At 40.4% G+C, this 25,715-nt stretch overlaps 1 protein-coding gene and 1 long non-coding RNA gene across 10 annotated transcripts; one reads left to right on the top strand and one right to left on the bottom strand.

The window, feature by feature from the left end:
• Positions 1-423: 423 nt before the first annotated feature.
• On the top strand, positions 424-25,346 carry C2H1orf54 (chromosome 2 C1orf54 homolog). Of its 9 annotated transcripts, none has more exons than XM_037826104.1 (6): positions 424-432; positions 19,293-19,357; positions 20,554-20,634; positions 21,042-21,100; positions 21,515-21,625; positions 24,313-25,342. In XM_037826104.1, the coding sequence occupies exons 2-6, from the start codon at positions 19,312-19,314 to the stop codon at positions 24,421-24,423; spliced, it is 408 nt and encodes a 135-aa protein (XP_037682032.1). In that variant the 5' UTR covers positions 424-432; positions 19,293-19,311; the 3' UTR covers positions 24,424-25,342. The 9 variants fall into 9 exon arrangements, with proteins under 9 accessions (XP_037682032.1, XP_037682031.1, XP_037682037.1 ...); XM_037826103.1 differs by lacking the exon at positions 424-432 and adding an exon at positions 19,105-19,172; XM_037826109.1 differs by lacking the exon at positions 424-432 and adding an exon at positions 23,582-23,644 and having other exon boundaries at positions 19,252-19,357; positions 24,313-25,346.
• LOC119526729 lies at positions 18,997-25,629 on the bottom strand. Its single transcript, XR_005215246.1, has 3 exons — positions 25,049-25,629; positions 20,658-20,730; positions 18,997-19,400 (listed from the first exon to the last, which is right to left on the bottom strand). It is a non-coding gene; the product is annotated as an uncharacterized LOC119526729 (long non-coding RNA).
• Positions 25,630-25,715: the final 86 nt, after the last annotated feature.

Below are 25,715 nucleotides of genomic sequence, written 5' to 3'. Positions count from 1 at the left end.
ACCAAGAGAACTTTGGACTTGGGGTGGGTTAGTTCTGGTCTGACCCAAGACCCAACAATAATAAACATTAGTAGCTGTCTTTAGTGATCATAAGACTTTATGTCAAAAAATGAGTACAAGTAAAGGTTAGTCACAAGGTTTTTACAGTCACAAGGGCACAAGATAGGCTATACAATCATTATCAGAGATCAAGGCAGCTGGATTACAGTTTAGGTTTCAGGTATTTCCCTTTTTCTACTCTAATATACCAAAACGTAGAAAGGAATGTCTATATAATGATTCAGTAATCATAATCAGTTTTTAAATCCTAACTTCTCGGTTACAACTCCTCCCTCTCATTTGACAGTTTTCCCTCAATCCTGAGGGATATCTGGGCGATGATTCTTCTAACTGCTTCATGCGGAAAAGGGGCATTCCCATTATGGAGCAGAGGTAAGAAACTGGTTGTTGTTGGAGACACTGGTACTTTTGAGCTGCAGAGCTTATCTGGTATAGGCACAATCCAGAAGTTTTACGTCTCTGAAAAATAAACTTAAGTAAAATTTTATAGAGCCCAGGGATTCCTTTAGGGTTTTAAGGAAGACTTTTGGTTGGGGCTTGCCGTATTGTGGCAGTTTGTAATATCTGGCTGGTATATTCATAAGAGTAACCTTCTAAATGACCTCTCAACTCGACTTAAAATCACTTAGTCACGGAAACTCTATTTGCTTCTTTTCTACCTTTTGGTCATCCAATTCCACAATGCCAGGGCCAGGCTTATCCCTGGGAGTCATGTCCCACATTGCCAGGGAGACTTACACCCCTGGAAGTAATGTCCCACATGGAGGGGGCTGGTATTGAGTTTATTTGCAGAGTTTGGCTTAGAGAGAGAGACCACACTTGAGTAACAAAAGAGGTTTTCTGGGGTGACTTTTAGGTATTAATTACAAGTAGGCTTAGCTTTTCTATTACAGAAATAAGTTTCTCAAGGGCAAGCTTCAAGATCAAGGGCCTGGCCCATCAAACTGGGAGTCCCCACTGCCTAAGAAAACATGAGGAATCTCCAGGTAGGTAAATTTAACAGTTCCATTTTTTCTCTAGTCCTTCAAGGGGCTTTACAAATACTTTCTCATTTTTTTGCCTAAAATACTTAGAATGCATCAGGGTATAACAGTAACTTGCACAGAATATCAAGATTTAATTCCTTATTCTAGGTTCCATGTCAAATGAGGCTGAATTAGGTTGTTTAAATAAACTGACTAGATAGGTTAAATTAGATAGTATGCTACAGAAAATTTAAATTTTGGACAAAATAACATCTCTTCTTTCGGTCTCACAGAAGTCAAAGTTTTAAATACAAACAACATTATCTTTTACCCTGTACTCTGATTTACCTTAGTCTTAACCAGATCAGCTTCATTCACACTTTGAAGTCTGATTTCTTTTTCTGCTTTTACAGTTGTTGTTTGGAGTAATGCTGACTTTCAGAGCTGGAGAATGCTAACTCTGGTCTCAGGTGTCATACAGATATCTAAAGTGCTAGGGAATACCAGGTTATACAAAAAGCAGAGCACCTCAGAATTTAGAAATAACAGTTAAAGCTCAAGAATAAATGTGACTGCCATAAGAGCTTTGAATCTAAGCCCTAATTTTTTATAAGCTTTTCTGAATGAAGCTATTTTCAGAAATAACATTTGACAGTTCAACTATCTTATACTGACAAACCATAGCAGAGTTTTGTCCTGTTTCACCTTTACACATTTGCCAGGGTTATATTAATTAACAAGTAAGACATAATTTATGTATTTGTCTTGCTTCTCTTTTAAAGCCCCTTTTTGTTGCAGATGAAGTCTGACTTACAGCTGACTACATACTATTTTAGAGAAGCATTAGGTCAAAGCAGTGCAACTAAGAAGTAAATCTGGCTGTTTTCATGATCTGCAGCCTTTTCCTAAGAATAACGAAAACCATGACTAACAACATCATACCATTGTCTAGCCTCAAACAGATCAGTATCAGGATATAACATGGACAGTAAGAATATTGCCAAGTCTTTAGGAATTTTTATACCATTTCTGAATATATGAATAACATTTCACCCATAAAAATTTAGCTAACAGAAGGATAAAAAAAATCCATTTTAATTATTGTAATACTTCCCAAATACCTCCTATATAATATGTTAAACTATTTTATCACCTCACTTTTATGAGGTGAAAGAACAGATCTTTGGAACAGTTTTCCTTTAAAAGTGAGAAGACTTGCCTTCTGAAATAAAGGATGATAAGGTCAACATAAACATCAATAGGGATATTATTCTGATATAAATCTTTGTCTTCTAGATGGAGTACTCAGATGGTTCAGGAAACATAAAATTTTATAACTTTCCATTAAGAACAGACTAACAATACACATTATTTTAACAGAAAGCAAACTAAACTTTAGTTTTGTATGAATACAAGGTTTGACACAAAAGCTCTTCAAAATATTATAAACAGGCTTATCAAATTTTTGGTCAGCATTGACTGTGACAGACAGAATTCACTTTTATAAACCTTCTACAACTTCTCATATCCATTTAGGGCTTATAGTCAGCAATGACTACCACAAACAAAATTTACTTTGATCAGAAAATGTGGTCATCATAGTATGGAAAATAGTAAAAATACTATCTATCGCACATATAGTGTTTACTTATCGAGACTGCATATAATCAGAAATAACTTTGATAACAAATTCACAAAGCTCTTTGAACATGCATACTATCTTCCAATAACAGTATTCATGAAGGGGAGAAGAGACAGAAATACTGCAACATAATAGAAGAAGGAAAAGTTTATGCTTAGGTTTAGAATGCAGCCATGGCATTTATATACTTTATACTCACAACACACAAATGATTACTTCACAATATGCCTAAAATTTCTTAGTCCAATCCAGCACTACCTGCCAAGATAAGAAGAGCCCAAATTTGAAATATACCCAGTTCTTTCATAATTAAGGGGTTTATATCCAGAAAAAAACTCAAAATTTTCAACATTTCCAAGTTCTAAATAATACCAGAAATACATTAGTTCACAATATTAAATTATGGCTTCTAAAAAAACTAGTTCAAAGCTCTATTTATTTAAATGTTACTTTGCTATTCAAAAGTCTTTCAAATGTCATCTCTTCTATGAAGTCTTCCTAGGTCATTTTTTTATCTGCTTTTAAAAATTCTTCCAGCACTTTTCTTTATTCAGATAATCAGCAGTACTTTAAATACTACTGTCTTATACTGTGCCCTGGTACAAGTATATTCTAACTAGAATATAAACTCTTTGAAGCTAAGAATTATGTCTTAATAACATAATTGTCTTAAGACAATACTTACTAACCTGATTATATAATATACTCAGAGAATATACTGCCTGACTTTAACAAAGCCACTACAAATTTAAATTCTTCCACATACTGGGGTAGCAAATGGCACAGTAATTAAAAAGCCAGATTCTTTGAAATACAGGTAATCAAGGTTACAAAAATTTCTTTTATATTTCTTACTAAACTTAACTGATTTCTTAAATAGGACATATTTGAAGCATCAGCATATTTTTCTTTTTATTACATTTTATCTAAGTGTCATCATTACCAGGTATATTGCTCAGTTTATACAACTTGCCTAGTTAGGTTATTTTTTTAAAACTCAGTTTTATTGAGCTATATTCACATACCGTACAATCATCCACAGTGTGCAATTAGTTGTTCACAGTACCATCATATAGTTGTGCATTCATCACCATAATCAATTTTTGAACATTTTCCTTACCCCCCCCCAAAAAATAAGAAAAATAAAAGTAAAAAAAGTACATAAAGCTTTCCATCCCCCCATCCCACCCCATTTTTCATTTAATTTTTGTCCCCATTTTCTACTCGTCTGTCCATAAACTGGATAAGGGAATGTGAGCCACAAGGTTTTCACAATCACACAGTCACACCATGTAAGCTCATAGTTATATAATCATCTTCAAGAAGATTTTCTCAATCACACAATGCCAGCTCCAGGCTCATCCCCTGGAGTCATGTTCTGCATTGCCTAGGAGATTTACACCCCTGGGAGTCATGTCCTACCTCTGGGGGAGAGCAGTGAGTTTACCTACCAAGTGGGCTTCGGGGGGGGGGGGGGCACATCTGAGCAACAAAGAGGTTCTCTGGGGGAGACTCTTAGGCACAATTATAAGTAGGCTTAGCCTCGCCTTTGCAGTAACAAGCTTAATAAGGGCAAGCCCCAAGATCGAGGGCTCAGCCTACTAAATTGGTAGTCCTCAATGTTTGTGAGAGTATCAGTAATAACCAAGGTGGGGAAGTCCAACATTTCTGCATTTTCCCCCAGTTCCTCAGGGGGCCTGTTCCAGTTTGCCAATGCTGCCATTATGCAAAACATTATGCATTTTTGGGGGGAAAAATACATTCAAACTGGCACAAGGACCCTGCAAATAAATTTTTATTCTCTGCCCAAATTTCTTTGGGATGCATTGGGATTTCACACTAGTTGTGCTATTTTTAAGAGGGATTTTGAGAATGTACTTATAATAATAGCTTATTGTATCAGTAAGCTTGCACAAATTTAGGGAGGACATACTTAAGCAAAATAAAATTGCACTTATTTGATTCAAAAAGTCATCAGGGAAGATGCCAGATTGGTGAGCTGTATGTTTTAGTTACTCCTCCAGGAAAGTAGGTAGAAAGCCAGGAACTGTGTGGACTGGACAACACAGAGCAATTTGACTTTGGGCATACTTCATACAACACTCATGAACACGTTGAACTGCTGAGATCAGCGAAATCTATAACATTTTGCGGCCAGGGGACCTGCGCCCCTCCCTGCCAGGCTCAGTCCCGTGGAGGAGGGGCTGCCAGCGCTGGGAAGGAGAAGGGAGAACTGCAGTGGCAGCTCTTATCGGAAACTCATTCTACTAATCCAAACTCCAACCACAGACAGACTGAGACCAGACACCAGAGAATCTTAGAGCAGCCAGCCCAGCAGAGAGGAGACAGGCATAGCAAAAAAAGCAAGAAAAACTCCAAAATAAAAGCGGAGGATTTTTGGAGTTCTGGTGAACATAGAAAGGGGAAGGGCAGAGCTCAGGCCCTGAGGCTCATATGCAAATCCCGAAGAAAAACTGATTTCTCTGCCCCCTGGATCTTTCCTTAATGGCCCTAATTGCTTTGTCTCTCAGCATTTCAATAACCCATTAGATCTGCAAGGAGGGCTTTTTTTTTTTTTTTTTTTTTTTTTTTTGTTTCTAAAACAATTACTCTAAGAAGCCCAATACAGAAAGCCTCAAAGGCTTGCAATTTGGGCAGGTCAAGACAAGAGCAGAACTAAGAGAGCTCTGAGACAAAAGGCAATAATCCAGTGGCTGAGAAAATTCACTAAACACCACAACTTCCCAAGAAAAGGGGGGTGTCCACTCACAGCCATCATCCTGGTGGACAGGAAACACTCCTGCCCGTCGCCAGCCCCATAGCCCAGAGCTGCCCCAGAGAACCCAGTGTGATGGAAGTGCTTCAAATAACACGCCACACACCACAAAACTGGGCGTGGACATTAGCCTTCCCTGCACCCTCAGCTGGTTGTCCCAGAGTTGGGAAGGTGGAGCAGTGTGAATTAACAAAGCCCCATTCAGACATCATTTCAGCAGACTGGGAGCCTCCCTACACAGCCCAGCAGCCCAGAACCGCCCTGGGGGGATAGCACTCACCTGTGACATAACACAGTCATCCCTCAACAGAGGACCAGGGGGTGCACAGCCTGGAAGAGGGACCCACTCGCAAGCCTCAGGAGCCATACGCCAATACCAAGGACTTGTGGGTCAGTGGCAGAGACAAACTGTGGCAGGACTGAACTGAAGGATTAGACTATTGCAGCAGCTTTAAAACTCTAGGAGCACCAGGGAGATTTGATTGTTAGAGCCACCCCCCCCCCCTGACTGCCCAGAAACACGCCCCATATACAGGGCAGGCAACACCAACTACACACGCAAGCTTGGTACACCAATTGGACCCCACAAGACTCACTCCCCCACTCACCAAAAAGGCTAAGCAGGGGAGAACTGGCTCGTGGAGAACAGGTGGCTCGTGGACGCCACCTGCTGGTTAGTTAGAGAAAGTGTACTCCACGAAGCTGTAGATCTGATAAATTAGAGATAAGGACTTCAATTGGTCTACAAATCCTAAAAGAACCCTATCAAGTTCAGCAAATGCCACGAGGCCAAAAACAACAGAAAATTATAAAGCATACGAAAAAACCAGACGATATGGATAACCCAAGCCCAAGCACCCAAATCAAAAGACCAGAAGAGACACAGCACCTAGAGCAGCTACTCAAAGAACTAAAGATGAACAATGAGACCATAGTACGGGAGATAAAGGAAATCAAGAAGACCCTAGAAGAGCATAAAGAAGACATTGCAAGACTAAATAAAAAAATGGATGATCTTATGGAAATTAAAGAAACTGTTGACCAAATTAAAAAGATTCTGGATACTCATAGTACAAGACTAGAGGAAGCAGAACAACGAATCGGTGACCTGGAAGACGACAGAATGGAAAATGAAAGCACAAAAGAAAGAATGGGGAAAAAAATAAAAAAAATCAAAATGGACATTAGGGATATGATAGATAATATAAAACGTCTGAATATAAGACTCATTGGTGTTCCAGAAGGGGAAGAAAAGGGTAAAGGTCTAGGAGGAGTATTCAAAGAAATTGTTGGGGAAAACTTCCCAAATCTTCTAAACACCATAAATACACAAATCATAAATGCCCAGCGAACTCCAATAGAATAAATCCAAATAAACCCACTCCGAGACATATTCTGATCACACTGTCAAACACAGAAGAGAAGGAGCAAGTTCTGAAAGCAACAAGAGAAAAGCAACTCACCACATACAAAGGAAACAGCATAAGACTAAGTAGTGACTACTCAGCAGCCACCATGGAGGCGAGAAGGCAGTGGCACGATATATTTAAAATTCTGAGTGAGAAAAATTTCCAACCAAGAATACTTTATCCAGCAAAGCTCTCCTTCAAATTTGAGGGAGAGCTTAAATTTTTCACAGACAAACAAATGCGGAGAGAATTTGCTAACAAGAGACCTGCCCTACTGGAGATACCAAAGGGAGCCCTACAGACAGAGAAACAAAGAAAGGACAGAGAGACATGGAGAAAGGGTCAGTACTAAAGAGATTCGGTATGGGTACACTAAAGGATATTAATAGAAAGAGGGGAAAAATATATATGACAAACATAAACCAAAGGATAAGATGGCTGATTTAAGAAATGCCTTCACGGTTATAACACTGAATGTAAATGGATTAAACTCCCCAATTAAAAGATATAGATTCACAGAGTGGATTTAAAAAAATGAACCATCAATATGTTGCATACAAGAGACTCATCTCAGATACACGGACACAAAGAAATTGAAAGTGAAAGGATGGAAAAAAATATTTCATGCAAGCTACAGCCAAAAGAAAGCAGGTGTAGCAATATTAATCTCAGATAAAATAGACTTTAAATGCAGGGATGTTTTGAGAGACAAAGAAGGCCACTACATACTAATAAAAGGGGCAATTCAACAAGAAGAAATAACAATCATAAAAGTTTATGCACCCAATCAAGGTGCCACGAAATACATGAGAGAAACACTGGCAAAACTAAAGGAAGCAACTGATGTTTCCACAATAATTGTGGGAGACTTCAACACATCACTCTCTCCTATACATAGATCAACCAGACAGAAGACCAATAAGGAAATTGAAAACCTAAACAATCTGATAAATGAATTAGATTTCACAGACATATACAGAACATTACATCCCAAATCACCAGGATAAACATACTTCTCTAGTGCTCACAAAACTTTCTCCAGAATAGATTATATGCTGGGACATAAAACAAGGCTCAATAAATTTAAAAAGATTGAAATTATTCAAAGCACATTCTCTGACCACAATGGAATACAAATAGAAGTCAATAACCATCAGAGACTTAGAAAATTCACAAATACCTGGAGGTTAAACAACACACTCCTAAACAATCAGTGGGTTAAAGAAGAAATAGCAAGAGAAATTGCTAAATATATAGAGACGAATGAAAATGAGAACACAACATACCAATACCTATGGGATGCAGCAAAAGCAGTACTGAGGGGGAAATTTATAGCACTAAATGCACATATTAAAAAGGAAGAAAGAGCCAAAATCAAAGAACTAATGGATCAACTGAAGAAGCTAGAAAATGAACAGCAAACCAATCCTAAACCAAGTAGAAGAAAAGAAATAACAAGGATTAAAGCAGAAATAAATGACATAGAGAACAAAAAAACAATAGAGAGGATAAATATCACCAAAAGTTGGTTCTTTGAGAAGATCAACAAGATTGACAAGCCCCTAGCTAGACTGACAAAATCAAAAAGAGAGAAGACCCATATAAGCAAAATAATAAATGAAAAAGGTGACATAACTGCAGATCCTGAAGAAATTAAAAAAATTATAAGAGGATACTATGAACAACTGTATGGCAACAAACTGGATAATGCAGAGGAAATGGACAATTTCCTGGAAACATATGAACAACCTAGACTGACCAGAGAAGAAATAGAAGACCTCAACCAACCCATCACAAGCAAAGAGATCCAATCAGTCATCAAAAATCTTCCCACAAATAAATGCCCAGGGCCAGATGGCTTCACAGGGGAATTCTACCAAACGTTCCAGAAAGAACTGACACCAATCTTACTCAAACTCTTTCAAAACATTGAAGAAAATGGAACACTACCTAACTCATTTTATGAAGCTAACATCAATCTAATACCAAAACCAGGAAAATATGCTACAAAAAAGGAAAACTACCGGCCAATCTCCCTAATGAATATAGATGCAAAAATCCTCAACAAAATACTTGCAAATCGAATCCAAAGACACATTAAAAAAATCATACACCATGACTAAGTGGGGTTCATTCCAGGCATGCAAGGATGGTTCAACATAATAAAATCAATGTATTACAACACATTAACAATTCAAAAGGGAAAAATCAAATGATCATCTCAACAGATGCTGAAAAAGCATTTGACAAAATCCAACATCCATTTTTGATAAAAACACTTCAAAAGGTAGGAACTGAAGGAAACTTCCTCAATTTGATAAAGAGCATATATGAAAAACCCACCACCAGCACAGTACTCAATGGTGAGAGACTGAAAGCCTTCCCTCTAAGATCAGAAACAAGACAAGGATGCCCGCTATCACCACTGTTATTCAACATTGTGCTGGCAGTGCTAGCCAGGGCAATCCAGCAAGACAAAGAAATAAAAGGCATCCAAATTGGAAAAGAACAACTAAAACTGTCATTGTTTGCAGGTGATATGATCTTATCTCTGGAAAACCCTGAGAAATCAATGATACAGCTACTAGAGCTAATAAACAAATTTAGCAAAGTAGCGGGATACAAGATTAATGCACATAAGTCAGTAATGTTTCTATATGCTAGAAATGAACAAACTGAAGAGACACTCAAGAAAAAGATACCATTTTCAATAGCAACTATAAAAATCAAGTACCTAGGAATAAACTTAACCATAGATGTAAAAGACCTATACAAAGAAAACTACATAACTCTACTAAAAGAATTAGAAGGGGACCTTAAAAGATGAAAAAATATTCCATGTTCATGGATAGGAAGGCTAAATGTCATTAAGATGTCAATTCTACCCAAACTCATCTACAGATTCAATGCAATCCCAATCAAAATTCCAACAACCTACTTTGCAGACTTGGAAAAGCTAGTTATCAAATTTATTTGGAAAGGGACGATGCCTCGAATTGCTAAAGACACTCTAAAAAAGAAAAACGAAGTGGGAGGACTTACACTCTCTGACTTTGAAGCTTATTATAAAGCCACCGTTGTCAAAACAGCATGGTACTGGCACAAAGATAGACATATAGATCAATGGAATCAAATTGAGAATTCGGAGATAGACCCCCAGATCTATGGCCGACTGATCTTTGATAAGGCCCCCAAAGTCACTGAACTGAGTCATAATGGTCTTTTCAACAAATGGGGCTGGGAGAGTTGGATATCCATATCCAAAAGAATGAAAGAGGACCCCTACCTCACACCCTACACAAAAATTAACTCAAAATGGACCAAAGATATCAATATAAAAGAAACTACCATAAAATTCCTAGAAGATAATGTAGGAAAACATCTTCAAGACCTTGTATTAGGCGGACACTTCCTAGACTTTACACCCAAAACACAAGCAACAAAAGAAAAAATAGATAAATGGGAACTCCTCAAGCTTAGAAGTTTCTGTACCTCAAAGGAATTTGTCAAAAAGTTAAAGAGGCAGCCAACTCAATGGGAAAAAATTTTTGGAAACCATGTATCTGACAAAAGACTGATATCTTACATATATAAAGAAATCCTACAACTCAATGACAATAGTACAGACAGCCCAATTATAAAATGGGCAAAAGCTATGAAAAGACAGTTCTCTGAAGAGGAAATACAAATGGCCAAGAAACACATGAAGAAATGTTCAGCTATTAGAGAGATGCAAATTAAGACCACAATGAGATACCATCTAACACCGGTTAGAATGGCTGCCATTAAACAAACAGGAAATTACAAATTACAAATGCTGAAGGGGATGTGGAGAAATTGGAACTCTTATTCATTGTTGGTGGGACTGTATAATGGTTCAGCCACTCTGGAAGTCAGTCTGGCAGTTCCTTAGAAAACTAGATATAGAGTTACTGTTCAATCCAGCGATTGCACTTCTTGGTATATACCTGGAAGATCGGAAAGCAGTGACATGAACAGATATCTGCACGCCAATGTTCATAGCAGCATTATTCACAATTGCCAAGAGATGGAAACAACCCAAATGTCCTTCAACAGATGAGTGGATAAATAAAACACGGTATATACACACGATGGAATACTACACGGCAGTAAGAAGGAACGATCTCGTGAAACATATGACAACATGGATGAACCTTGAAGACATAATGCTGAGCGAAATAAGCCAGGCACAAAAAGAGAAATATTATATGCTACCACTAATGTGAACTTTGAAAAATGTAAAACAAATGGTTTATAATGTAGAATGTAGGGGAACTAGCAATAGAGAGCAATTAAGGAAGGGGGAACAATAATTCAAGAAGAACAGATAAGCTATCATGGGTAAATTTAATGTTCTGGGAATGCCCAGGAATGACTATGGTCTGTTAATTTTTGATGGGTATAGGAAAAAGTTCACAGAAATGTTGCTATATTATGTAACTTTCTTGGGGTAGAGTAGGAACATGTTGGAAGTGAAGTAGTTACCTTAGGTTAGTTGTCTTTTTCTTACTCCCTTGTTATGGTCTCTTTGAAATGTTCTTTTATTGTATGTGTTTTTTTTTTAATTATTTTTTTTAATTTTTTTATTTTTCATACAGTTGATTTAAAAAAAAAAAAGTTAAAAAGAAAACAAGGAAAAAATATGCAGAGCCCCCTTGAGGAGCCTGTGGAGAATGCAAGAGTATTGGCCTACCCCACCTCAATGGTTGCTAACATGACCACAGACATAGGGGACTGGTGGTTTGATGGGTTGAGCCCTCTACCACAGGATTTACCCTTGGGAAGACTGTTGCTGCAAAGGAGAGGCTAGGCCTCCCTATAATTGTGCCTAAGAGCCTCCTCCTGAATGCCTCTTTGTTGCTCAGATGTGGCCCTCTCTCTCTCTAGCTAAGCTAACTTCGCAGGTGAAATCACTGCCCTCCCCACTACGTGGGATCAGACACCCAGGAGAGTGACTCTCCCTGGCAACGTGGAATATGACTCCCGGGGAGGAATGCAGACCCGACATCGTGGGATGGAGAACATCTTCTTGACCAAAAGGGGGATGTGAAAGGAAATGAAATAAGCTTCAGTAGCAGAGAGATTCCAAAAGGAACTGAGAGGTCACTCTGGTGGGCACTCTTACGCACAATTTAGACAACCCTTTTTAGGTTCTAAAGAATTGGGGTAGCTGGTGGTAGATACCTGAAACTATCAAACTACAACCCAGAACCCATGAATCTCGAAGACAATTGTATAAAAATGTAGCTTATGAGGGGTGACAATGGGATTGGGAAAGCCATAAGGACCACACTCCCCTTTGTCTAGTTTATGGATGGATGAGTAGAAAAATAGGGGAAGGAAACAAACAAACAAACAAACAGACAAAGGTACCCAGTGTTCTTTTTTAGTTTAATTGCTCTTTTTCACTTTAATTATTATTCTTGTTATTTTTGTGTGTGTGTGCTAATGAAGGTGTCAGGGATTGATTTAGGTGATGAATGTACAACTATGTAACGGTACTGTGAACAATCGAATGTACGATTTGTTTTGTATGACTGCGTGGTATGTGAATATCTCTCAATAAAATGAAGATTTAAAAAAAAAAAAGTCATCAGGAACAAGAATAGACTTTGCCACTGCAACTTGGTAGCTATATTTCCTTTTTATTCCTTCAATTGGAGGTTAAAAAAAATCTTTTTTTCATAATATCCTAAAATTATGGACAACCTTAAAAGTACATTGACTATCAAGTTCTACAAAATATACAATTATTTAATTTGTCCCAAGCCTAAATCCAGGAAAACTTTTCCATAGCTCTTAAGAACCTTTCATTTCATTTACTGAAAATCTGGCAATTTGATCTTATTCGATTACTCCTATCCTAAGGGTATTTATATTTTCATAATGATCTGATTATCATGGTTGCCATTGAAAAGGTATTATTGGGAAAAAAAAAAAGTTAACAAACATGGCCTATTTCACAGCATTTCTTCTATGCCTACTATTTCTAATTTCCAGGCTCAGTTGAAAAAATTATAAACCACATCTCCACCATCTCTCTACACCCAGCAGTTCTGTTATAGCCACCTTAGGTTATAGACCCTGAGGGAAGGGATAGGTGAGACAAGGAAAAAATGAGGCCTGGTCTGTAGAACTTGAATTTAAAAGTTTTAGGTGAGTATGACGGGATTTGAGAGTTCCTAAGCCTTTCTTTTAACTATTTCCAATTACTACATCTATGTCACTTAAGGCTATGACCCAGACAATTGGAAAAGGCCTTTGCCTTTTCCAGAGGCAGCCCTCTGGCAGCCTTCTGCTGTCTTAGGGAAATTCCAGGGGCAGTTTAATTACAAATCTAAGGCTTTGAACCCTAGTACCTAGAGGGTTTTTTTTTCTGTACTTCAGGATTACTAATATATATATATATATTCATTTTAAAGCAATTGAAATAGAGTGCTTTACGAATTTTTTTGTTAATTTGCCATTACCATCCAGAGGTATGAGAATATACATTGAATAGGCAGACAAGACACAAATAGAAAGTCACAATAAACAGAAACACAGAAATACTTTTGAGAGAAACAAATAAAGGACTGAACATGCATTATCTTATCCCATTTCTGCCCTTTTGCAGAACAATCATAGAGCCATTCTCAGGCCATTTCTCCCCGATCTTAAATCATGTGAGGCTAGATTGTTACAGAAATAAACCTTTTTCTCATAGGCTCATTACTAAAATCTTTCCAATTTTTCAAAATACAGCCCAAAGGACTACATTCAGGAAAGCTATTGGAATTAGAATTTCCCATTGTAAAATATTTTTTTTGGAATCAGTAACCAATTAGGAACACTTAACCAATACAAATGCAGTAAGACACCAACTAACAAATTTAAAAACACTCAACACTTACTATATACATTTAAGTAACACACCAAGTAATAACTAGACCAAACACACCAATTAACAATTAAACAAGCATTAAACACTTACTATACCTAGGTATTCTAGTTTGCTAATGCTGCCAGGAGGCAAAACACCAGAGAAGGATTGGCTTTTATAAAAGCAGGTTTATTTGGTTACACAGTTACAGTCTTAAGGCCATAAAGTGTCCAAGGTAACACACTGGCAATCGGTTACCTTCACTGGAAGATGGCCAGTGGTGTCTGGGAAACCTCTGTTAGCTGGGAAGGCACATAGCTGGCGTCTGCTCCAAAGTTCTGGTTTCAAAATTACTTTCTCCCAGGATGTTCCTCTCTAGGCTGCAGTTCCTCAAAAATGTCACTCTTAGTTGATCTTGGGGAGTTTGTCCTCTCTTACCTTCTCCGGAGCAAGAGTCTGCTTTCAGTGGCCATCTTCAAACTGTCTCTCATCTGCAGCTACTCTCTCAGCTTCTGTGCATTCTTCAAAGTGTCCCTCTTGGCTGTAGCAAGCTCGCTCCTTCTATCTGAGCTTATGTAGTGCTCTAGTGAACTAATCAAGGCCCATGCTGAATGGGCAGGGCCACACCTCCATGGAAATTATCCAATCAGAGTTATCACCTACAGTTGGGTGGGTCACATCTCCATGGAAACCAAAGAATTACAATCTAATCAACACTAATATGTCTGCCCATACAAGATTGCATCAAAGATAATGGCATTTCAGGGGACACAATACATTCAAACTGGTTGTTCTAGTTTGCTAATGCTGCGGAATGCAAAACACCAGAGATGGATTGGCTTTTATAAAAAGGGGGTTTATTTGGCTACACAGTTACAGTCTTAAGGCCCTAAAGTGTCCAAGATAACACATCAGTAATCGGGTACCTTCACTGGAGGATGGCCAATGGCGTCCGGAAAACCTCTGTTAGCTGGGAAGGCACATGGCTGGCGTCTGCTCCAAAGTTCTGGTTTCAAAATGGCTTTCTCCCAGGACACTCCTCTCTAGCAAGCTTGCTCTTCTTCAAAACGTCACTCACAGCTGTACTCCCTTTCCTCCCCCTGAGTCAGCTCATTTATATAGCTCCACTGATAAAGGCCCACCCTGAATGGGTGGGGCCACGCTTCCATGGGAACATCTCATCAGAATCATTGCCCACAGCTGGGTGGGGCACATTCCAAGCAAATCCAACCATCACCAAAACGTCTGCCCCACACAAGACCACAAAGATGATGGCATTTGGGGGACACAATACATTCAAACTGGCACATTCCACCCCCTGGAACCCAAAATGACATTATCTTTCCAAATACAAAATGCATTCATTTCATCACAATATCACAAAAACTTAAATCATTTCAGTAACAAAAGTTAAGTACAAAATCCCATCAAAATCAATTTAGGCGTGGTCAGTCCTAAGGCATAATTCCCCTCTAGCTGTGGATTTGTGAACTTAGAACAAGTTATATGCTTCCAATATACAAAGGAGAGACATTCATAGGATAAACATTTCCACTGCCATAAGGAGAAAGAGTAAGGAAAACAGGGTTAACAGGACCAAAACAGTTCCTAAAACCTGCAGGACAAACTCCATTAGATTTCAAAGTCTGAGAGTCATTAACAGAACGATGTTGCATTCTTGGGGCTTGAGAGAGCGGGAGTCTAACCCTTCCTAAGGGCCTTTGTGGCAGCCCTTTTCTCTCCAAATGCTTGGGTGAGCGCTCCAACATTTCCACACATTGGGGAGACCACCTTCTCAGCCCCACCCTCCTCAAACCTTGGGGCAGCTCCCGGATTCCCTTCCATCTCCGGGGCACATGCTCAACCCCTTCAGAACAGTGGGGTGGCAGCCAGGCTCTCCCCAATTCCCTGGGAATGTGCTCCACCCTCTTTGGGACCTTGGGTGGCAGAACTCTTCCAGAGCATTGAGGCGGAAGGCCCGCCCTCGACCTCCAGGGCAAACTCACCCTTTCCATGCATGTGGGCAGCTCCGCTCTCCCAGCCCGAGACCTCCTGACTCCAGACCTCAACCTCCATGGCTCTGTCTTTGAAGAGATTTTTCCTTTAATTTTTCCCTTGTCTGTCTCCTCCAGTCCAGACCGGCAATGGCTCTGTCTATAAAGATCTCGCAAAAATTCTGTTGGCTTTGCATGAAGCATGCAGGGGTCAAAGCCATCAGACAATAGGACTTTCCACAAATCCTTTCTGTTTAACTCCTTTTCCAATCTTGGCTTGTACTGAAATGGCGGCTGGGTTCCATGTTTGGTTCCATCCTCACGTTGGGCTGTAGCTTCTGGGATTCCACCCCCTGGAAGCCTGTAATTTTCCAAGCCATCAACTTCTGGTTTCTTTGAACCCAAGAGTTCAGTTCTAAGTTTATCTCTCTCTGCTCGCATTTTACTATAAGCTGCAAGGAGAAGCCAGGATATGTCCTCCACACGTAGTCTGGAGATCTCCTCAGCTAAGTATTCCAAGTTGTCGTTTTCAAACTCTTCCTTCCATCCAAAACCAGGACTCAATTTTGCCAAATTCTGTGCCACTTTAAAACAAGGACCACCTTTCTTCCAGTTTGCAACAACACATTCACCATTTCTGTTCAAGGCCTCATCAGAAGTATCTTTAGAGTCCATATTTCCACAAAGAGTCCTTTTAAAGCAGTTTTGGCCTTTTCTATCAAGCTCCTCACAATTCTTCCAGAATCTTCCCCCTATCCATTTGAAAAGCCGTTCCAACATGTTTGGTATTTGCAAACACAGCAGCAAAAGCACCCCACTTCTCTGGTACCAAAATCTGTTTTAGTTTGCTAATGCTGCGGAATGCAAAACACCAGAGATGGATTGGCTTTTATAAAAAGGGGGTTTATTTGGCTACACAGTTACAGTCTTAAGGCCCTAAAGTGTCCAAGATAACACATCAGTAATCGGGTACCTTCACTGGAGGATGGCCAATGGCGTCCGGAAAACCTCTGTTAGCTGGGAAGGCACATGGCTGGCGTCTGCTCCAAAGTTCTGGTTTCAAAATGGCTTTCTCCCAGGACACTCCTCTCTAGCAAGCTTGCTCTTCTTCAAAACGTCACTCACAGCTGTACTCCCTTTCCTCCCCCCGAGTCAGCTCATTTATATAGCTCCACTGATAAAGGCCCACCCTGAATGGGCGGGGCCACGCCTCCATGGGAACATCTCATCAGAATCATTGCCCACAGCTGGGTGGGGCACATTCCAAGCAAATCCAACCATCACCAAAACGTCTGCCCCACACAAGACCACAAAGATGATGGCATTTGGGGGACACAATACATTCAAACTGGCACACTGGTACACTAGGTAACACACCGGTTAAACAAGCCTACTTAATTTCATTAAATACCAGTTAATTGTTGGATGACTTGTTTTTCAAGAGTATATTTAAGACAAATTTGAGGGAGGGTCTTCAAACCCTATACAGAATGGTACCCAGAAAACAGAAACATGTAGAGGTCAGAGCAAGGAACAAAGGATCATTCTGGAAGCGAGACCCAAGCCTTTAAGCCTAGATGTAGAGGACTCAAACTGCCATATTAACTCCCCAATCCAGTTTTGCCCTGATGACCCACTCACCCAGTCAGATGTCCAGACTTGAACTGGAAACGGTTTCTCTCTTTGAAACTTCTTAAGGTGCCAAGGGTCTGGAGTGCCGGCAAGACAGAGAAAAACCCAATTGCTGAGTCTCTAGACTAAATACAGTCCAGCGGCCACAAAAGGCTCAGTTACTGTGCTTACCTATCCTAGTGGGGCTCCAGAGACTTTGGCAACATCCCATCTGCGTCGCCAAATTGTTACCAAACCAAAGTGGTGGATTCTTTTGCCCCATGCGCTCAAATGACCAATTCCTGAGACACCAGGCACAAAGCAGGGGAACAGACAGCCTATCAGTCCAAAATCTGCCCCCCACGAACTGCAATAATTCTGATATTTTATAGTAATAAAAGATGGGCAGGCCTCCCCACTATGTGGGACATGACTCCCAGAGGTATAAATCTCCCTGGCAATGTGGGACATGACTCCCAGGGATGAGCCTGGACCCAGCATTGTGGGATTGAAAAAATCTTCTTGCCCAAAAGGGGGAAGTGAAATGAAACAAAATAAAGTTTCAGTGGCTAAGAGATTTCAAATGGAGTCAAGAAGTCACTCTGGAGGGCATTCTTATGCACTATACAGATAACCCTTTTTAGGTTTTGGTGTATTGGAATAGCGAAAAGGAAATACCTGAAACTGGTCGAACTGCCACCCAGTAGCCTTGATTCTTGAACATGATTGTATGACTATGTACCTTACACAGTGTGACTGTGTGATTGTGTAATTGTGAAAACCTTGTGGCTCATATTCCCTTTATTCAGTTTATGGACACAGGAGTAGAAAAATGGGGCAAAAATTAAATGAAAAATGGGGTGGGATGGGGGGTGGAATGCTTTAGGTATTCTTTTTTACTTTTATTTTCTTATTTTTTTTTTGGAGTAAGAAAAATGTTCAAAAATTGACTACGGTTATGAATGCACAATCAAATGATGGTACTGTGAACAACTGTACACTGTGGATGACTGTATGATATGTGAATATATCTCAATAAAACTGAATTTAAAAAAAGATGAGCAGGTTGTAGGATAATGAGTACAATGGCCCCAGCTGATGTAATTAGAGGTGATTTAATTATTGAGCAATCTGCAGATTGGCTACATGCTTAGTTACAGAACCTATGTAAGAAAATGGCGGCCTTAATTTGATGATGGGCAAGATTTTTAGGATTATAACGAGGTATACGTGACTTGCAGATTAAAGTGTAAGCTACTACACATGTCAGGCGGGTCCATTTTGGTTAGATCCAGCTTCGATTATCAGGTAACTTTGGACTTGGGGTGGGTTAGTTCTCGGCTGACCCAAGACCCTTCAGTAAGAAACACTAGGGGCTGTCATTAGTGATCATAAGACTTTAAAGTCAAAAAACTGAATAAATGGGTACAAGTGAAGGTTAATCATAAGGTTTTTACAGACACAAAGCCACAAGATAAGGCTATACAATCATTATCAGAATGCAAGGCAGCTGGGTTACAGTTCAGGTTTCAGGTATTTCCCTCTGTCTACTCTTAATATAGCAGAAAGTAGAAAAGAATATCTATATAATGATTCAGTAATTATCATCAGTCCTTAAATCCTAACTTCTCAGTTACAGAAGGAAAGGAAGGGAGAGAGGAAGCTTCTTGATTGGCTGTTTTTGGTAGTGGCAGTTGGAGTTCTAGACGAATCTAATCCAGAGCTGGGGGAGCTCAATAAACATGTTCACGTCAGAATCCACTTATGCTTCTCCTAAAAAAAGCAGCTTTGGCTGAGGACCCTTAGTAACTGAGGATCTACTCAGTCTGCAAGTGCGCAGGGAATGCTGCCCCCAGGGGAAAGAGTTGCTGCTGCTCCCTCCCTACTTTGAGGGGAGAGGGGCGGGGTAAGTTTGGTGGGAAACGCTGTAATTTCCTTTTTTACTTTCACAGCAATAGTGCAGAACTCAGAATGAATGTCCTCTTAGTAGCCATCCTTGCTGTGTCACTTATCCTGGGTAAGTCCACTCCTCTTCCAGAGCTTTTGGGTATTGAGGTCTTCTATAAATGGGGTGGGGGGAAAGAAAATAAGAGACGGTAAGAGGTGCAATTGAACAAGGAGCGATTGTACTCTCTCATCTTGCTGGAGTCCTGTGTTGGGGTGGAGAGGGGGCTTCTGAAAGTTAGACCCAGGAAAAAGGGAGGAAAGCAGGATCCCGTCAAAGAAGAGAAGGCTGTTGGAGGACAGGTTCCAAGACATGGGGAGGTCTAGTACGACTGAACTCAATTCTCCATCACCAAAGAGTTGAACAAGATGAGAGGGACTTAAGTGAGAGTGAAACAGAGAAGTGAACTCTTTGAGAGTGGGGCTGTTTGATACTAGTGAGGGAAACCAGGGAATCTCCTTTCTCAGAGAGTTGGTGAAAATTTTTGTAATAATAAAGACACAGAAATAGGGGTAGCCTTTAGGACAATGGGAAGCTGGCTGCCTTCAGGGACAGGGTCCCAAGAGTTGCCGGCTCCTTCCCTCCTTTGTTCCCTAGTCTTTCAGGTGTGTCTCACTGTTTCCTTTTCCTCCAGATTTCTGTGTCATTAGCTTGGGGTTTGGAGGAGAGCCTTCCAGAAGCTTAAGGAAGTGTTTAGCAGGAGGCCTAGAGTTTTTTATTCAGTCATATCAAAGCCACATATTTTTAGTTCTGGGAAGGAAGAAAAACTAATGGAGATGGATTATTTAGCCCAGCTGACTCATTTTAAGAAAGTGGATGTTAAATGGCTTGTTCAGGGTTGTTCAGCCAATTAGCAGTGAATCTGGAACTGAAACCCAAGTCAAAAATTATAAGGGATGTGTCTGTGTTATTTGACAGATGTTGATCTTTCACAAAATACGACAATATCTGGAGAATACTGGACAGAAGATTTGGAGTTTTCCATTTCTTGTCTCTCTCTGCTTCCTACTCCCTTTTTTAGGCTTAGTTCTCCCTTTGGGTTTATAGTATGTGAGGGGACCCATTTTCTGTTCTGGGAGCTCCTGGATCCAAAAGGCAGAGTAACAGGTCTCATCATAGAGTTAAGAATGCAGAGGCAGGGAGATCTTATGACTCTTGGAGGGGAGGCAGAGAGATAGGAAACAGATAAAGCTGGCATCAATTCCTGGTACACTCCTGTTGCTAAGGAGTTCAGGATGCCTCCTGACCTCTAGCCCTTGTCCCCACAGGGCAGGAATATGAGGATGAAACACTGGAAGAGGTTGAATATTATCAAGTGGAGTATTACTACACAGTCACCCCAAATTACGGTGAGTACCTGTAAGGGTCTTACCTTTAGCATGGTGCAGAGAGGCTGTGGGGAAACTTGGTTGTGAGATTTTGTCCTTTCCTTTGGCATGAAAAAACTGGGTCAGAAAGAAATTTGGCCATGAGCAAAGACCATCAACACTCTTGATGCTAATTCATAATTATTTGGCAACTGGCAAAAACAACTTAAAAATTTTCAAATATGTAAATTATTTTAGATACCAGATCAAAAATATAAATGTTTCCCAACTAACATTTTTGACATTAAAGTTAGTTAAAATTGGATTATACCAATAAATTTAACTCCTTGAACAAGTCGAAGTGTTCTGAGCAATCTCTTCCCCTTCTCGTTTCGGGATCCAAGGTTCCCTTCCCTCTTCTGTTATTACTACCTTTTTCTCCTCTCCAGATGACTTTGGTGCAAATTTCACCATTGATTATTCCGTGTTTGAGTCAGAGGACAGGCTGGTGAGTGACCTCTACATTGGAGAATTTTTATGAAAAGGCTCAGGATAGGTAACATTTAAAAAAAACTGGGTACTGTTGAAATTACATTACATAGTCTGATTAACAAGAACAGACATAAGTTAGAAGAAATGTAACTAGACAGTGGGCCCCAAACAGATTTGTTAACCACAATTGGGGAGGAGAAGGAAACCAGAGCACACTGGGTTTGCTAGGACACTGACAGGGAAGGGCAGCTTTGAGTCAAGGGACTTGGTAAATAAGATGGGTATATGGTCTATGCAAGCAAGGGTAGGGCAAAGCCCTAAGTTTTTAGGGGAAGAAGGATAAAGGGGAGAGAAAAGCTAAATGACAGTCTATGAAGATGTTTGATGGAGGAGATGATAACTCTGTGTTTCCCAATCCTACTGAGGGCAGAACAGGTTGGACAAGGAAGTAACAGAAGCTGTAGAGACTACCATTAGTCTTGTAACAGAACATGCAGACCAACAGAAGCCTGTAACAATGAAACCAGTGACAATGGATCCAGTGAGTAGACTGGGAATTGGGGGGAGGGAGACTAATGGAGCCATCCTTACTAGATAGATGGATAGATGCCCGAGCTGGTAACATGGAGCAGAAGGGGGGCTGGAATATACTCCTTCTGGGGGAAACAAAATAACAATAACTGCAATACAGGTGTTTATCTCAACCTGGTTATCATATCTTTCACTGAGATTTAATACTAACCCTATATATAGAATACTGGAAAGCTTTGATGCAGTTAAATTTCAGTTCAGTAATACTTAAGGTGTATGAAACCTATGCCTAAGGCTGCTGAGGATGCTGCTGATGAAAAGAAAGCTATGAGGTTATTATTGCCCTCAAGAAATTCATAAAACTCAAGTTTACACTCACAAAACATTTAGAATAAAACAAAAAGGTATGTAACAATGTTAAGTTATATATAAGTTTGGGAGTATACGACAGGCAAGTATTTTAGATAGTGGAATGAGAGAGATCAGAACAGGCTGGAGCTATCTGGAAGGCTTTTAAGAGGTGGTTGTGCTTGAGATACACCGTGAAGAACAGATGAACTTCTGATTGGTGAAAAGCATGAAAGGATGAAAGCGACCAAGAGGAAGAATAGTTATTTCATGAGAGAGAGAACAACTAGGGCAAGGGAGTTACAACAAGCATCCACATGTTTAGTGGATAGGCTTTGACTGAAGGAGAAGGTATATGAAGGGGAACAGTGGGAAAATTAAGAAAAAATAATAAATTTACAAGGCCTTTAATTTTTGCATAGTAATTTCACATATGGAAAGTTAGGACTAAATTACAGTAAGTCTGGAGTGTCAGGCTGAAGTTTGGACTTTATCTCATAAGCAACAGGGAGCCAAGAAAGTTCTTCAGTATGATAAAGACATAATGACATGAAAGACATAATATCTCCCTATGGTAAAGACATGATAAAAAGGATATTTTAGAAAAACTTTTCATTTGGTTGTATGCAAGATGTAATGGAGTAGAGAGAGATTCACAAGATTTGCATTATTCCACAAACTATCTACTTAAGGGCATGGACTAGGGACATGGCATTATGAATGTAGAGAAGATAAATATTTTAAAGAAAATGTCTTGCTTCAGTGATAATTTCATATACGGAATAAATGAGGAAAGAGTTAAAATAATTTATAGGTTTTGAACATAGATGTCTGAGAAAATGGTTGACCAAAATGCAAACTGCAGGAGGCTAGAGTAGTTTAAGACGGAAGTTAGGAATTTGGTATCGGTCAAGTTGGATTTATGGTGTCTGCCCTGTAAGGGTGTCCTAAAGGTAGATGAACTAGGTCAGGGCTAGAGTTCTAAGTGCAAAGTCAGTTACAAAAATAGATGAGCTCAACAGAGGCATTACACACAGACTAGAACGCCAATGACTGTACCTGTAGCTGGAAGGAGGAAGAGGAATCAACTAAGGCAAATGGAGAGGTAGGCAGATAGCCAGGTCTGTATTAGAGTCTAGAAGAGAGAGTTTACTGTAATCAATCAAAAGAGGCCAAGGAGAAGGAAGCCATTGGTAACCCCAAAGAAAGCAGTTTTAATTGAGTAGTTGAAGCAAAGGCTAGATTTTATGGAATTAGAGAGGGAGTAGATTAGGAGGGAATGGAGGCAGATATAAACTAACCATTTGAGAAATTTGGTGATGAAAGAAGAGAAGCAACCGCTGGAAAGGGCAACATAACCAAAGAGAAGCCTGTGTATAACTGAAGACAGGAGAAACTAGGAGGAATGGAAGGCTGATGGTTGCCAGTGATGGACAGATAAAGATTTTAAGGAATATAGGAGTCTCCCTTTAGATTGAAAACTCCTTGAAGACAGCCGCTAAAAAAGATGGGGGTGATGACGTGGGATAGGATAGGGAGGATGATACTGGTTTGCTGTTTGGGGATGTCTGTATTTTAGCAGAGTCCAGATCTGAATGATGCTGTGTCCTGTCTTCAGAGTCCTGTTCCCCTTCTCCTGTCCTGGGCCCTCGTTCAGGGAGGGATGCTTCTCATGTAGAAGGTGAGAGTGCAGCCACTCGCCTTAGGGAAGTCTTGCGTAATTTTTACAGTATCTCTAGCCAATGCTTCCAACCTAGTCAATTTTCAGCTGCTTAAAGAAGGATGAGGTATAATGCTCGGAAAAATCTTATTGTCTAATTTTAAAGAGGAAAGAGGTTATAAGATCACTGTTGGCGAGATGTTGAGGCAAAGAATTTTGTAAGACTTATAAATTTTTCTGAACTGGGAAACTCCTAGGTGCGAGGCAGATAGAATGGAGAAGAAACCTCTCCAAGCTTCCTTCCAGTCTGCCTTGAGGAATCAGAGCTGGTTCCAGCCTGGCCCTGGCCTAAGGAATGGTTAGGTACCAAAGGGTAAAATGGGTGCAAAAGGCAGAGTCATGAGGCAAAGTTCAGAGGCTTAAGGGGTGGTTCCCTAACTAAGGGAGAGATGGGGAGAAAAGGTTGGAGAAAGGAGATTTATAGGGGAGGAATGTAAGTTGGGATTCTAAATAACTATGGGACATGAAGAGATTTAGCTGAAGGAAGGAGGAGTGAGGAGGGAAGGAGACATCTTCCAGCAGAAATCCCAGTTTAGAAAATGAACTCTAGGAAGTTTGCATAGATGTTGGGGACATAGAGAGGCATCCTGGGCTTCCTGATATTTTCCCCCCCTTTCTTTGCTTTTTAGGAGAAAGAAGGCTGCTACAACTCTTTGGATGGGGAATTGGGAGGAGGAATTGGGAAGACAAAGAATAAATATAATCTGTTTACTCTTCTCCTTCATGAAGGTCTGTTCTAAAACCACAACATTAAAGAAAACACCAGGATTTATAGGTGGGAAGGGTAGATTAGAAAGGTGATCGCTCTTTCTCCCTTTTTATAACCATTCTTTTTTGGGTCTAAAAGCAGTATGTTGTCTGTGGATGCACTTCTCCATTCATCCGAAAATTTCAGGTTTATTCACAGTCCATAATTCTCTGATTCTATTGTTTTATTTTATCATATGTGGGGTTGAGACAATGTGGAGAAAGACGAGGTTTATTTAGAACACATTTTCCTTTTTATAAAAAAGCATATTGTTAAAAATCTGTAAAATACGAAAAACTACTGAGAATGGATTTGAAATGGTCACATCTTTCTCCCCGCCCCAAACTACGTGTCTTTTGCACTTAGTAAATTAAGGCAACAACAGATTAAAAAAAAACAAAAATTGAAAATTCTAACCGGGATGTGTGCTGCCCCCTCGCGGTCTCTTCAATGACACAGCTTCATCTAGCCCAGTCCCTGGGCCTCTCTCTCCTTTCTTCCCAGCTATTTTGACACTTGATTCCCTCCCACCTTCAAAGCCTTTCGAATCTTCTCCAGAGGACAAATAAAGAAACTGAACCTAGGCAAAGCCATAGCCTAGGAGATTGGAGACCTACCCCACTTTGTTGCGTGTACTCTGAATCGTCAACTCACGACTCAGGATCCCTGGGAGCCTGGGTGGAAAAGTCAGGAACAGCCCGCGAGTCCTAGCGGACTGGCATCTGAGCTCGTAACGTGCGTGGCAGGTTATGTAAAGAAAGGGCTGGAGGAGCCGCCCCAGTGGGCGCCCGGGAGAGAACGCGGTGTTCTCGGCGGCAGTCCCCACCCTCCTCCAACTTGGAGAGGGGGAGGGTGAAACAGAGACCAGGGAGTCACGAGTCCTGGGGCCGCCGCGAGAGGTAGACGATCCACAGTGTCACACAATGATTCTCTTACACACGTTGCAGACCCAAGTCGCTGGAGGTTTCCACGTGCTGCACTCGTGAGCGGAAGCGCTCAGGAGAGGGCGGAGGGGTCCACTCCGGAGGCGGAGCCGGGGGGAGGGAGCGGGGAGGGGGCCTCCCTACCGAAGCGTGCGTCTCACGCAGCACAACCAGTCTGCGCACTCCCGATTTGCATCTCCTGTGCATCATCATTCTATTTAAGGCCACAGGTTCCGCCTGCTTACGCCCCTTCTTTCCTTTCCACTCTTTTTCCTTACCCCCACCTTTTCTCATCACCGGTTAGCTCCAGCAGCCGCATGTAGAGGCAGAACACGGAATGCTTTCCTTCTAGCCAATCATC

Source organism: Choloepus didactylus, chromosome 2, assembly GCF_015220235.1.
Source record: "Choloepus didactylus isolate mChoDid1 chromosome 2, mChoDid1.pri, whole genome shotgun sequence".
Classification (NCBI taxonomy): domain Eukaryota; kingdom Metazoa; phylum Chordata; class Mammalia; order Pilosa; family Megalonychidae; genus Choloepus; species Choloepus didactylus.
The sequence above is the reverse complement of the archived record's forward strand: the minus strand, read 5'-3'. Positions and strand labels throughout refer to the sequence as shown.